The 13,855-nt window shown below is 45.2% G+C and overlaps 1 protein-coding gene across 2 annotated transcripts; it reads right to left on the minus strand.

Annotated features, from left to right (window-relative positions):
- Positions 1-4,239: 4,239 nt before the first annotated feature.
- OSR2 (odd-skipped related transciption factor 2) lies at positions 4,240-13,532 on the minus strand. 2 transcript variants are annotated; one of them, XM_056823273.1, is made up of 4 exons: positions 12,884-13,532; positions 7,053-7,816; positions 5,761-5,860; positions 4,240-4,892 (listed from the first exon to the last, which is right to left on the minus strand). In XM_056823273.1, exons 2-4 carry the CDS (start codon positions 7,703-7,705, stop codon positions 4,710-4,712), a joined length of 936 nt encoding a protein of 311 aa, XP_056679251.1. In that variant the 5' UTR covers positions 7,706-7,816; positions 12,884-13,532; the 3' UTR covers positions 4,240-4,709. The 2 variants fall into 2 exon arrangements, with proteins under 2 accessions (XP_056679251.1, XP_056679252.1); XM_056823274.1 differs by having other exon boundaries at positions 4,240-4,810; positions 12,884-13,526.
- Between the last annotated feature and the right edge of the window lie 323 nt (positions 13,533-13,855).

Genomic DNA, 13,855 nt, shown 5'->3' on the forward strand with positions numbered 1-13,855 from the left:
TAGACTAATTATTTACCTTGCATCACCAGGTAAGTGTTTTAAGACTATAAATTAGAAAGAAGGTGACAATTTATCTTGGTAAAGGAAGTTTTTTATTTAGAAGTCTCTACACCAAAGAAATTATAAGTATGGACTAAAAGTCCTGAGTGGAACCATATTGACTCATCTTTTTAGAGTGATAACTAAAAATGCATTGAAGTGCATTGAAAAATACCTCTTAGCAGCATTTGTATAATCAAGAAGGGTTCTGACCTTAAAAAAGACAAAAACAAACCTCTTACTTTCTGTCCTAGAATCAATACTGTATATATTGATTCTAGAACAGAAAGTATATTGATTCTAAGGCAGAAGGGAGGGTGTTAAATGATTTTTCCAGGGTCACAGAGCTAGGAAGTGTTTGAGGCCAGTTACTGATCATTTGAAATGACATCATTTGCAGTTACACCAAATGAAATTTGAATTCACAGGTCAGGAATGCTAACAAATCTCTTGAAAATTGTGACAAATATGGAATAGGGCCCAGTGACATTTCTCACATATATGTAGCTAGTACAATGATTCAGGAGTGGATTATAGGAGGGAGTGTCAAGAAAATAATGCAGTCAACAAATTTCAAAACTTGGACTCATCTGTGACTCTTCCCTTTCCACCATGTCCTATCAATTATCTAATTTTATCGATTCTGTTTCCACAGCAACTTTCTCATTAGTTCTCTACTCTCCATTCACTTTAGTTCAAACCTTCATAAATTCTTGCTTAGGCTATTGTAAAAACCTCTTAATCGGTCTCCTTGCTTCTAAACTCACTATTCTCTGATATTCTACCCAGTTGACAAAGTAATCTTCCCAAGGCACAGGAGCTCAAAAAAACTTTCAGAGTTTATTATTGCCTAGAAGATAAAAATTGTAAATATCTCCCTACAAGGCCATCCAAATCTGGCTCCCACCTTTATATCATATTTCACCAGCTCTATATTCCAGTCAAACATGACTACTGGCTGTTTCCCCAAACTTGAGTTTTCATCCTCTGAAATGCCACCCAGAAGTCTTGTCTTCTTTCAAGGGTCAAGTTAGGTACCATCTGTTCCATGAAATCTTCCCCAAATCCCCTCCTCACCTCCACCAATTAGTATTCCCCCCCTCTTCAATTTTCCCCATAAAGTACTTTCTGTGCATACAAATCTCCCACCCTGTAGAAGATAAATTCTTTAAGGTTAAGGATTGTTTCAGTTTTGTCATTGTATCTCTAGCACCTAGTATCATGTCTTCCACATAGTAAATGCTTAATAAATATTTACTGAGTTGTTCATTGAATTGAACTGAATTCAGCTATATCTAAGTCAAATGACTTTTTTTCTTCTTCAGTTTTGGTGAAGGAAATCTGGGAAAAGACAGAAAGCTTTTATTCTGCATTGAAACAAAAAAAGCAACGATTTAATTTTCCAAAGGTGAAATATCTAGGAAGACTTCAGAGTACATTTATTTCAAACTCCTTATTCAACAAAAGAAACTGGGGGCCAGAGATATTCTTTTTTTTTTTTTTTAATTTTTCTCAAGGCCAGGGAGATAGTAAGAGAATTGGAACTAGAAACTGAGGTTCTTATCTCCCAATTCAATGTGATTTGTTCCATAACACATTGCCTCCTTGCACCATATTATGCAAGGGTCTAATGCAGCATTATTTTTCTACACTCTTGATGACTAGGGAAGAACACTGAACTAGAATTTGGGAGGGATCCTATGATACAAAGGCCATGGAATATTAAGGTACCCTTAGGATACTGAGATCATGCAGAGGGTGCAGCAAATGTGGAAACAAATATTGGGCAATATAAAAAAAGTTTAATTTTGAAATGTAATTTTTGGAGAGAAATCCTTTGAAATGCTAAAGAGTAGCTGGAGCTTCAGAGACTGGGAATTGTGATTGTGTCTGAGGGATTCAATCTGTCTCAGGAATCTTTAAATATTTCTGGATCACTGAATACTCCAAATCCCCAGGAAAGTATCTTTGGACCTAGAAAGGCAGAAAAGGTCATGGACATGGAAATCAGTTTCTGCTGGAAATGATCACCTTTAAGGTAAGAGTTACAAGACTATATATTTCCTTAACTTTTCCCCTGGTTGCCCTTCCTCTTTCACTCCCACTTCCTGTCACTACTGTTATGCAGAATGGAAAGGAAGGGCTCCTCTGGCTATCTAGATATCCTTGAGCTGGGATAGAGACTTAGAGGATCTGCTTGTTGTTGGTAAAGGTCAAGGGGCATTCTCTGATAATTAGTCTGGACCCTGAGCAGTGGAACTGTGCACACAGGGCCAGAGTCAGGGATGGGTGGGGCAGTGGGCTCTGGGTGGAGAATGAAGGGGGTTGGAGGGGCAGTCCTCTCCTAGAAGTCCTCAAACTTTGTTCACCAAGAGAGAGCAGTTTCTGCATTCAGGAGAGCTTCCTAAGTGAAGTCAGTGCAAACAAAACCAGCTAAACACCTGTTCCATTCTACTAAATGTTATCACACACAAAATGGCAAACACAGAGACCATTTATTTATTTAAATAATGGAGTCTTTTATGCATTTCCCATGCTGGAGTTTGTGTATCTTGTAAGTGCATCTGTACATTCTGTGGAATGAAGGCTTTGTGGGCAGAAATGATGTTCAATAAATAGCAAGGCTTTCCTGGAGAAGAAAGACACACTCCTTGAATCTCTCAAAACAAGATGAAATAGTCATCTAGCATTTATCTCACCTACTGTGCACAGTTCCTATGTAAACATCTGATCCTAAAGGTAGCCTAGGATTACTAAAGGAATGAAAGAAAATATATTGAGTTCTGTCTGTGAGAAATTTACATTCTAGTTTCAACTTCCTGGACTCCTGGATTGCTATACATAAGGCCTGGTATTGCCCTGAATGGAGGGGAAGACACCATCAGAAAGAAAAGGAAGGGAGCAGGGAACATATCTATCCCATCTCTCTAATTAAGAAGCTACTCATTTCTTAGTTTTAGGAGCTACACCAAAATCTAGCTCCTGAGCCCAGGACTCAATCTTTGGTGGCCATCAGGCATCTTTCTTATATGTTTCCTTTCAATTTCCTGTAGTATTCCTACGACACATTATTCCCAAACAAAATGTTTTCCACCCAAATTCATACCTTGTACTTCAGAGTTGACATTGTACTAGTATTCCCCTCCCCCCCCCCAACCCTGGAGGAAGAAATGAATTATCTCCAAAGGTAATCAAGAAATTTGCCCTGTGCCTTATATGGGGCAACCAGTACTTTCTGGATTTTCCCAGTTGCCTGGGAGGAAACAAGAGCAGCTTGCCACTCCTAGAGTCTCTGTCTAGTGACTTGGCATCTTGGAAATATACCCAATCTTCTTGGTGGAGATAGGCCAAAACTGTATTAGAGAGAAGGTTGCGTACAACCTTGGTAGGGATTGTTAAAAACTTAAACACATACACACACACACACACACACACACACACATACACTGCTTCCTGTCCCCCATGACCTTCTTCACTTTTCTGGAAGCTGTACACCATTTCTCCTTTCTTTGGCAGTTGTCTTGAGGGGAAGGGCTTTTCCATTAGGGGCAGAATAAAGTCCCTGTCTGAGGTGATAAATGACAACAAACGGTCAAAGTCTAGTTGTTCAGAGAAGCTGCCCCATCAGAAGCTTTGACTTCAGGCCAAGGACTTTTGGAAGAGCTTGGTACTCACTTCCCATCTTTTTCTCCCTCCACCCCTCCTTCCTGCCCCACCTCAGTCTCAAAACAACAGACTTGCTGGAGAAGTCAGAAGAGTTGGTTCTTCTTGAGAGAGCCTCAGCTGAAAAATGTTTCCTTGCCTTAGAGTCACTGTCTGTCATCACTAACAAAAATAACAATATTGCTATGGAAGAAACAACATACTAGGCAAAGACAGAACTGAAGAGTGTGTGTGTGTGTGTGTGTGTGTGTGTGTTTGGAAGTGAGACCCACTGCTATTTTTCTTTTAGTATCTTTAGGAAAACAAATAAAAAATATAATACATTCATGTAATTTCCAAAAGCCACAGTACTATATGAAAAAGAGAAGATCTCCTACTAGGGGAGGGAGAGGGTTAATCCATCCAAAAGACTGAGAGGGGATGGGTTCATTTTCTTTAGTATGGAAATATTCTGATAATGACCACCACTAGCACCAACAACACCCCCAGCCTGCAAGGGGAAGCACAAGAGAAGTAACAAGGCATACTGCAGAAGAGTTGGAAAAAAAATGTTTTATTTTGAAATACAGTTCTTAAAGATAAATTTGACTTCTATTTTCCTTGTCCAGGTGCATTTGACAAGATATCCCCCCCCCAAAAAAAAACACAACTGCACAAACAAAAACCCCACGAAACCACGGAACAACCCCCCCTCACGACATTTATGTACAGAGCTCTAAAATGAGCTGTGAATATCTACAAGAGGCTAGCATACGCTCTTTGTGTGTAGGTGTGTGTGTGTGTCTGTGTGTCTGTGTGTGTGTGTGTGTGTGTGTCTGTGTGTCTGTGTGTCTGTGTCTGTATGGCTTTCTATCGTTTGAGTCCGCCAGAAGAGTTATTAGCTCCTTGGAGCTGCAGGTGCAGCTGCAGGGGGCGAATTAGGGTCGGTCGGGGACAGGTCGGCCCGAGGAGGGCCTGGCAGGGGGAACCAAGCAGGAATGGGGAGAGGGACCAGATGCTTGGCTTCTCTAGAAGTCCTGCCGCGGGGTGTGGGTCAGGCTGTGCCGCCGCAGATCACAGTTTCGCCTGAACACTTTGCCGCACTGCTCGCAGTTGTAGGGCTTGATGTCTGTATGGGTGAGAAGGTGAGTTTTCAGATTACTTCTCTGATTAAAGGTTCTTCCACATGTGGGGCATTTGTGTGGAGATTCCTGTTCAGATGTGAAGCAAGCAAAGGATTAATCCTTCACACCACCACTGTGCCCTTCTCTTATCTGCAGTACTAACATTACACAACCACACATAACAACAACGTTCTCCCCTCCCCTCCCCCTTCTACCTCCCACCCTGAGGCAACTGGAATGAATTTTTTGGGGAGAGGGGGGAGTCCGCATAAACAGATCTGCCCTATTCAATGCTCCAGCCGGGAACACACACAGGCGCCCTCCCGGTACATGCCTGACATACTGTCAGCGCTAATAACTGCACGGGTACATCCCTGAAAGTTCGAATCTGTGATTTTCAGCTCCTTACATGTCATCACAGAGTCAGACACAGCAAGAAAAGGGGCTGAAAGGATGGGGCTGGGGGAGTTCTAATCTTCGATTTAAGGTATTCCTTTCTTCAGGTTAGCAGAGACCCTCTGTGCTAGACAGATCAACCACTATTGGTGATCAATGCAAGAGATTCTCCTACAAGGGAAAAAAGAGTCTAGAATCGCCTGTGTAGACAAGACTTCTCTGCTGCCTGCTTTTTCTAAAACTACTTCGGGTTGCGCCACAAGCACAAAATCCTTCCATTCAAAATGGGACATGGGATAGGAAAAAGGATAAGGAGAACAAATAGTGGCGTCTACTGCTGCTAATTAGGAGGAATTAAATTCGGAATGGGACTTTTATAGCTCTTTCTTAGAACTAGAAATACTTGGAAAATAAAGAGGAGGAAGAACAATCATTCTCCTCCTAGAAAACCAGTAGAGACAAAAAAAGCACCTCTTCAGTCGGAGCAAATATGAATTCAGACTTTAAACAGCTATGAGAAATTGAAATAAAAGTTTTTTAGATAAGGAAACGAGCTTACCTGCATGTGTAAAGTTTTGTGAACCGCCAGAGTTCTAGACTGACAAAATCCTTTCCCACATTCCTGACATTTGAAGGGTTTTTCTTTGGAATGGATATACCTGAAAATTGATATAAGGATTTAGTTAAATGGCGTGGATGAACGTTATCACCTCCCAGAAGTATTCATGGATAATAACTTAAAGAACGCGGGAGGACAAGAGGAAATTGGCTCTTTTTTCTTTTTTTCTTTAGATTCTCCCCCCCCCCCCCCCCCTTCCCTGTACAATTCTGTTTATGGTTAACCTCATGTAACAACAGACTCTTCAAACCAGGCACTGAGCCCGCTTATCTACACTTGATCGCCCTCTCTGGTGGTGTTTAGGTCCGAGATCTCGCAAAAAAGAGTGGAGTAAGCACTTCTCTGGTCTCTACGACTAGGTTTTTACCCGGTACTTAAACTGGTCAAATCAGGACGTAATAGCAAGGCTGAGTTAGCCGGGAACCCACTTCGACAAATCTATTAACAGTCGGGGAGAAGAGGTTTTGCAACCTCCCAGCTGTGGGTTTGGGAGAATCCTCAAGGAATTCTGATCTCTATTCTGGAGGGGGCATGGGGGGGGGGGGGCGGGTTGAGGAAGGAGAGGAAGAACCCTGTATAACAAAAATAGTAGTAATGCGGTCCGTGATTCTGGGAGCAGAGGTGACCGACTCACTGGCCTCATTCAAGGAAGAAAGGTCCGAGGAAACAAAGATTCAAGTAAACAGCGCTTTTGCAGCAGCCAGGGAGGTTTTGGGGCCCCGGCACAAAATCTTCTTTGGCTCGGGAATGAGTGGTGAGTGGGAGGAGTAAGGAATTTAGGGATCCTGGGACTGGCAAGCAGAGATGCCCTGGAAGCCCGGTTTGGGAGTCTAAGGCAAGGGCAAGGCAACTCTGGAAAGACGGACTCAGGAAAGATGTCTGAGTCTCTCCACCTGGCCAGGAGGCCGTCGCAAACTAGAGCCCAGAGGATAACTTCAGAACACCTGGCTCTCCGTGGATTGGAGTGGAAGACTTGCGTTGTCACTTCCCCCCAAATAATGCTATACTTCTTTAGGCAGGAGAGGTAATCTGAGAAAGTTCTTTGCCATTTCTTTAGGCTTCTTTGGCTGGGGGCAAGCCTACAGTCACAGGTTCTCCTGCAGCAAATGGGGCGGGGAATACAGTCTGAGTTGGTGAAGGGGGCACTTGGGTTCCAGGCACTTATTCTGTCCTCCTCTAGGTCACTTTTCTCCTCAGCCCCTACCCTACCCCTGGCGGGTTGGGAAGCTCACCTGTGATCCCTCAGGTGATCTTGCCTCCGGAAGGCCTTGTGGCAGATGTCGCAAGTGTAAGGTCTCTCGTCTGTGTGGGTTCTCTCGTGAATGAGCAAGTTGTAAGATTTGGTAAAGTGCCTGCCACAGAACTTGCAGATAAATTCTTTTTTCGTTTTGGAAGGCAACCTCCCCCGCGAGGGTTTTCTGTCCGGAGTCAATTTGCTGATGCCCGAGATGGGACTACCTAGGCCTGGGCTCAGCTTGGTCAGGTCCATCTTGGGGGGGTCCTCCTGCGTGGCAGCCACTGCCAGGTTGGCAAAGTCAAACCGGGGCCGGTCCTTGTGCAGGGCAGGGAGGACGTGGGCGATGGCCCCCTGTTTGGGGTGGAAGAGGTGGGTGGCAAAGGGCAGGGCTGGGAAGGGGAAACGGGCATCCACTAGGCCCTGCGCTGCAGCCATCTCGGTGATGGTGGAACGGGTGATCTCGTGCATATTGGGGTAACCCAGCGTCCAGTGGTTCATGTGCATGGTCTGCACTGCACTGAGCCCGTACAGGCCCTGCAAGTGGTCCACAGCAGCCGGAAAGGTGTTCACGGCCTGGAGGAAGGAGTAATTGGTGAGCTGCAGTGAGGGGTGGAGAGGGATTGGCGCCGGCAGAGCCTTGCTCCCCATCTTCCGGGCTCGGTGGGTGCAGAGGGTTCTGCCCCTTTCTTCCAGGACTAGGGGCTCACAGCGCACACTCGGAGGCAAACCCAAAGAGTCGGACACCAAGAAGTTAAGACCCTACAAAGAGAAGGGAGGAGAGAAGGAAGAGCAGAGAGAACGCATGAATGTTCATCCAGACGGGTTTGGGGGTGCACATTAGGATCGTCGCTGGCTCTAGACCCTTTCCTCAGTTCATTGTTCCCTGCTAATTCTTCCCATGGGGAAATGTGTATAACTCTGGCTCGGTTACTGAGTTCAGAGCCATATTCCCAAACTGCCTCGTCTGGGGAAAACCCAAAAACACCATCCCCGGGAAATGAGGAAGAGGAGTGATAGGGACGCCGAGGTTATAAATCCAGAGAACTAGAAAAAAACGTCGGCCCTCCCGACTCCAGGCAAAGGCGCACTAGCCAAGAGAAAGAAAGGAGCCCTCATGCACCCTCTTCAGGACAGGCTCCCTTACACTAGCAAAGACCTGCAGATCAAGCGATAATTTTCCAGCACACAAAACCCACCATTCTTTCTGAACCAAGGTGGTTGCCCTCTAAGTTCTAGACCCGGGTCCATCGGAGCGTGAGGTGAGTGAAGACTCTGCCACTATTGCTGTCTCCCTGTGGACCTCTGGATGGTCAGGTCAAGACGGGCTCAGCAGACCAGGCTGCTGGTCAGATAGTGCCTTAGGGTCTTCCTCTCTCCTTTCCTAAACCTGTACCCACCTCAGCTAATTCCTTAGCCCCAGGAGGAGGCCACCACAGCTTTCTTGCCAATTCCAGAGAGCACTGCTGGGAGTGTATGTGGCAGCTGGAGTGAAGTGTGGCAAATGCAGGAGTAACTATTCATGTTTTTCGGGTGGTTGGTAGGGTCTTTTCTCCTTCCACAGGGACTAGAGGCTTAAGGCACCACCTCCCCTCTGATCTCAGAGCCTTAATTCTCTTTCCCTTCCACTTTAACCTCATTCTTCAGGGGTGAGGGACTGAAGGAAGGAAGAATGACACCTCTGCCCCAAGCTTCTGAGTTTGGCCCCCAACTTCCCCCTCTCCTGAGGCCGTCCTCCACTACTCATTTCTCCCTCCCCCACCTAAGATCCCTTCCAGATGGTCGGGTAGTAGCCAGGAAGAGAAGAGGAGAGAGTACTCTAAGAGCCTTCCACCTTCCCCCCAGATGGGACAGCCAACCTCCCAGATTTTCCTAAACTTTGAAGGATTCCTCAGCTAACACCTTTTCTTCCCACTCCTTTGAAAGGGACTTCATTCTAGGTGGCCTAGAACTCGACCCTTTGTGGAACACTTTTCCCCCCATGTCTTTCCTTTCAAGTTCAGCCTCCTTTTCTAACCCCAACAAGGCTAGAGGTCTGTTCTCCAGGGGAAAAAAGGAGAAGACACTTGTAGGAGATAATCCAAAAGAATAGAGGGTGTTTTGAACAGGTTGGGGGGGGGGGTGTTAAAATGTATTTATTTGTTCTAAGCCTGTCTGCTGTTAAGACTAGAACAATAAAGGTCTATCAGCTGTCCAGGTCTGATGGGAGCTCAGAGAATATCCCTTCATTTCTCCCGAGTGCCACACTTCTCCCTCACCCCTCTCAGTTTCTGTTTAGTTTTTCAAAAAGATTAGTGAAGGTCGAATGGCCTTTCAGACTTACTCTCTTGCAATTAGTATGTTCTATACCATTTGTATGGGTCCAGCAAGGGTTTTCTAGTTCCTATAATTAAATCGTCTGTGTTAGAATCAGAATCAGGGTGGTGTGTGTGTGGGAGAGAGGGGGGGGGGAGAGAGAGAGAGAGAGAGAGAGAGAGAGAGAGAGAGAGAGAGAGAGAGAGAGAGAGAGAGAGAGAGAGAGAGAGAGAGAGAGAGAGAGAGAGAGAGAGAGAGAGAGAGAGATGTCACAAGCAGCTAGGAGGTTTCTGCCAAAGAAACAGGCCTTTAAAAAAAAAAAAGCAGTTCCCACCCCTAATACTTTCCACGGTTTGTTTCTACTCCTCCCAAGAAGCTGGGGGTACTCTTCCATTCTGTTGCCTTTTCTTTCTCCCTTCTAATAGGGGTCTGATTTTTCATTCATCCAATCTGTGAACAGTTACCCTTTGGCATGTATCTGAGTGCAAAGTGTGCATGGGGGGGGGGGATGGGGGAGAGTTAAAACATAAAAATAAAATCCTCTCTGGGGAGGAGGATTTGGCTCCCTCATCTAGGCCCACACTTTCTCTGCCCCCTTTCCTTTCCTTGAGACAGGGATTTATTAATGAACCAGCGTCTGCCTAGTGGTATGTGAGCTGGGAGTGCAGGCAGGGAGTTAATGAGAGGTGTGTGACAGTCAGAGGATTTCACTCAGACCATTCAACCGAAACTATAAACCTCCCTTTATAATAAACTTTCCCACCACTAATCACTCTCCATTTTTGATCAGGGACAATCCTTGAGCCCACCCCCATAGTTCTAATAGTATTTTTCCTGCAAACAGTCTGGAAATCTATTCCTTATGGAGGTCGGTGTACATGGCTTATTTATTTTTTTTGCCTTTGGATCATCTAAAATTTTACACTTCAACCCCTTTAATAACTAAGGATTTCACTGATTGTAGATTAATTAAAGTGATTTTCTCTCTCTTATTACTAAACCACTGACATTTTATCCAAAGAGAGGGAAAAGAAATTGGGCATTTCAATTTATTTCCTAGCTTCTTTTCTTAGAAATAAACACAGGAGGCAAAGTACAACCACCACCATATCCCAGGATTGGGGGCGAAGGGCGAGGAAGGGAAATCCAGGACCTAGGATCTCGTTTCCTAAAGCGTGAAACTAACGTCTGCCTTAAAGGTTAAATGTTAATTCTCCAGTCAAAAAGCTAAGTGCTCGGTTCCTCCCGTCTCTCCTAAGGGCTTAGAATGCAGAAATTTCCGACTGTGTATTACAGTTAAACCTAACAGTCATACAAAAGGACTTGCCTTTTTCGAATATGTGTGTGTTCTCAAGTACATTGAAGAGCCGCTTTCTTTCTTTGCAGAGAAAAAGCCACAATCGATCCCTTAAGGAAAATCTTTTGAAAACACAAAACAAAACAACCCCCCAAATATCTCCCAAACACTGTCCCCATAAATAGCTGGGGAGTTTGGGCTGCCACTGACCAGCTGAGCTGCTGGATATATATGTCAAAAGATATTTTTTGCTCAATGTCCAGATCTGAAGGTAGTTTCGTTTTGTCTAGTCTCTTTCACGGCATTTTCGACTTGGTCAAGAACACCAGCTTATCCACGCCACCCTCACATCTCCGTTCATCTGTGGATAAACTGCTACTTTTAATTTTACAGTTGAAGTGGAAACTTATGGAAGAGAAAGAAAAAAAAGTTCTGACCACCTCAGTGGCACGGGGATCCGTCCTTTCTCACCAGCCTACTTTACAGGAATTTCCAGTTATGTCTAGGAGTTTTTAAAACTTCGTTCTGTGTCTGTCAACAAGTGAAATGTTGACTTATTAATTGCAGTTTCAGTGAAGCTTTCGCAACTTTTGAGCAAACCCCCTTCCCCAACCACAACAAACATCTCAACAAAACAAAGCAAAGCAAAAAAAAAAATCTAAAGTGATCAGAGGTGATCTTGATGAGGAGCTTGTGTACGCTAGCATCGATAATCTTTAAAATGATACACCACAACGGCTGCATTTCCATTGTAGACTTGAAATTCAACCTAACAGGGTTTCCCATAAATCAGCTGGCTGTTGTCGAATTGCACCTGATGCGGCTGTTTTGTTTGAAATTAAAAACAGCCAGAGCAGACTCGATAAAAGACAAAATAAATCAGATGAAAGTCTGATTTTTGTTTTAAAAGTCTCCTCGCAAGCAGGTGGGAACCACCGCCAGCCACGCTGTAGTTCCCGCTGCCACTCCTAACCGCCTCTCCTTCCCGAGGAGTTAATTAAATTAAGATGCTTTCCGCATACTCCGTGTTCTGTTACTCTTTGCTCTCACTCGCTGGCCCTGTTCCTGGGCTAGAAGAGTAACTTTCTTGTTCCAGTTTCGGGTGGCAGTTACTTTAACTGAGGCGGAGGGGAGAAGGGTGGTGGTAGTGGTGAAGAGAGCTAGCTACTGCCTGTGATCTTCCACATGGGGAAGTGCCAGGAGTCTTCTGTTCTCCGAGAAACAGGTAGGCAGATACCCTCTGCCTCGGACTCCATGCACCGACACTCCTCCTCCCCCCACCCCCATCCGTCTAGAAATTCACTTCAAGTCCTCCACCGTGGCTATTTATTACTTATCCAGACACTTACAACACGGGGTTTCTTTCCTCCTTTCCCCCACCCCCACAACGGGCACTGCAGGCATCATGCACATGGTTGTAGATTTAGTCAAGGCTTGGTTAACATCATTATTTCATCCTGAAAACATTCCCTTCCTGTAGTTTAAAAGGGTGGATACTCTGGATTTAAATCTCTGCTCCACGCTCCACTACCTGCTCTGAAAGTGAAAGGTGATTTAGGATTTCTAGCCCTGGGGCAAAAAGTATTTGGGGATTTAGAAGAAAGAGGGAAACTGACAGTGGGAAGTAAAGAACAGGAAAGGGAGCGAGGAAGCGAGAGAAGAAAGAAGAAGGGGGAAAGAGTGGGAGACAGAGAAAGGAGAGCGCCAGAGAGAATCAGAGAAAGGGAAGAGAGGAAGGATAGAGAAAAATAGAGGAAAAAGAAAAAAGACAAGGAGAGAAACGGAAAGAGGGAAAGACAAAAAGGAGGAAGGGAAACACTGAAGAACGCAAGAGAACGTATCACTGCTGCTTACATTAAGAAACTACAATGCTGAGATTTTGGGTACCTCATGGTTTAGATAAAATGACTGGAAACATTGCAAAAACATTCCAAAGTGTGTATGAGACTGTGTGTTTGTGTTTATGTTTATGATAGCTAGGGGCTTGGGAAGGGGGTGTCCTGGGGAGCAGAGAATGCAAGAAACACCGTCTGGTCATTAAGTGTACCTACAACTCATCGATTTTCATTTCCTTTCAAAGGGGTAAGTGGCTCTTAGGACAATACAACATGTGAAACATTGGCACGCTGGACAGAGAATCAGTACTTTTAATCACCACCTCCGCAGACCCTCTCTTTAATTGAGACTACTTTATGAAGGCGGCAGTTGCAGCCTATTCTTGGGCTGGCCTGACTTACCTCCAGCCGAAAGGGTCTCCAGCAGAAAGAGCCGCCCTTCCTAATGCAAAGTTCTAGCCGAGAGCCGCGCGTATCCTTGCGTTGTCATTAGATCCACACCGGACTGGCGGAGCAGTCCGTCCGTCAGAAGTTCTGCAAGTTCTTTCCCAGCTGAGTCCCGGGAGCCTTGGACATTATATGGAGGAAAAGGAGCCGTTCAGGGATGGCGGAGCAAGGAGGATTCTTGTCTTGAATCTCCCGAAGCGAAAGCGTAAAAGAAAGAAAGAAAAAAGTGCTGGTTGGCTGTGGTCACTCGGAGGAGATCTTGCTTCAATCACGCTCTTCTTCGGAGCTTTTGCGCCTTCAACTCTTTCGAAGTTGGATAAAGTCTGAGCCTTCCCCTCCCCGGTCCATCACATTTCAGCAGTTAAGTGGCGTAGAACTCGCAGTCCCCGCCCGCTGTCCCACCCAGAGCTGCACACATTCGAATGTTCGCTGCCTGAGCGTTCCGCCCCGCCTACCCCCGGAACGTTCTGGGGTTGTCAAGTTCGGAGTCCGCCTCCAGCTCCTCCTCCTCCTCCCTTTTCTCGCTAATGGTCCGCTCTGTTTACTTGTGTTTGGATAGCAACTGCATCTTAAAGGCACAGGTCTTCTTGACGTTTTCCTTGTTATTTTACCTAAGGTGACTCGGTTAAAAAAAAACAAAAAACCAACAACACAACCTTCCTTCCTTCCCACTCCCCCCCCCCCCCCCTCCTCTTTGGTGCCACGGACTCCTTTGATTGTAAGAAATTCAATAACTGCTTCCGTACCACGCCAATGACCCCACAAAGCACTAAAAAGGGCATGGGGCAGTAGTTCCAACCTAGGGCTTAAGTCTGCTTTATTTTCAGTTCTTAATACAGTCAACAGAAGCCTCTCCTTTGAATGGCTCTGACATACAGATGGTGGAAACTACTGATTCTGGTCATCTAAATGATATATAATCTAACC

This window comes from Monodelphis domestica, chromosome 3 (genome assembly GCF_027887165.1).
Source record: "Monodelphis domestica isolate mMonDom1 chromosome 3, mMonDom1.pri, whole genome shotgun sequence".
NCBI lineage: Eukaryota > Metazoa > Chordata > Mammalia > Didelphimorphia > Didelphidae > Monodelphis > Monodelphis domestica.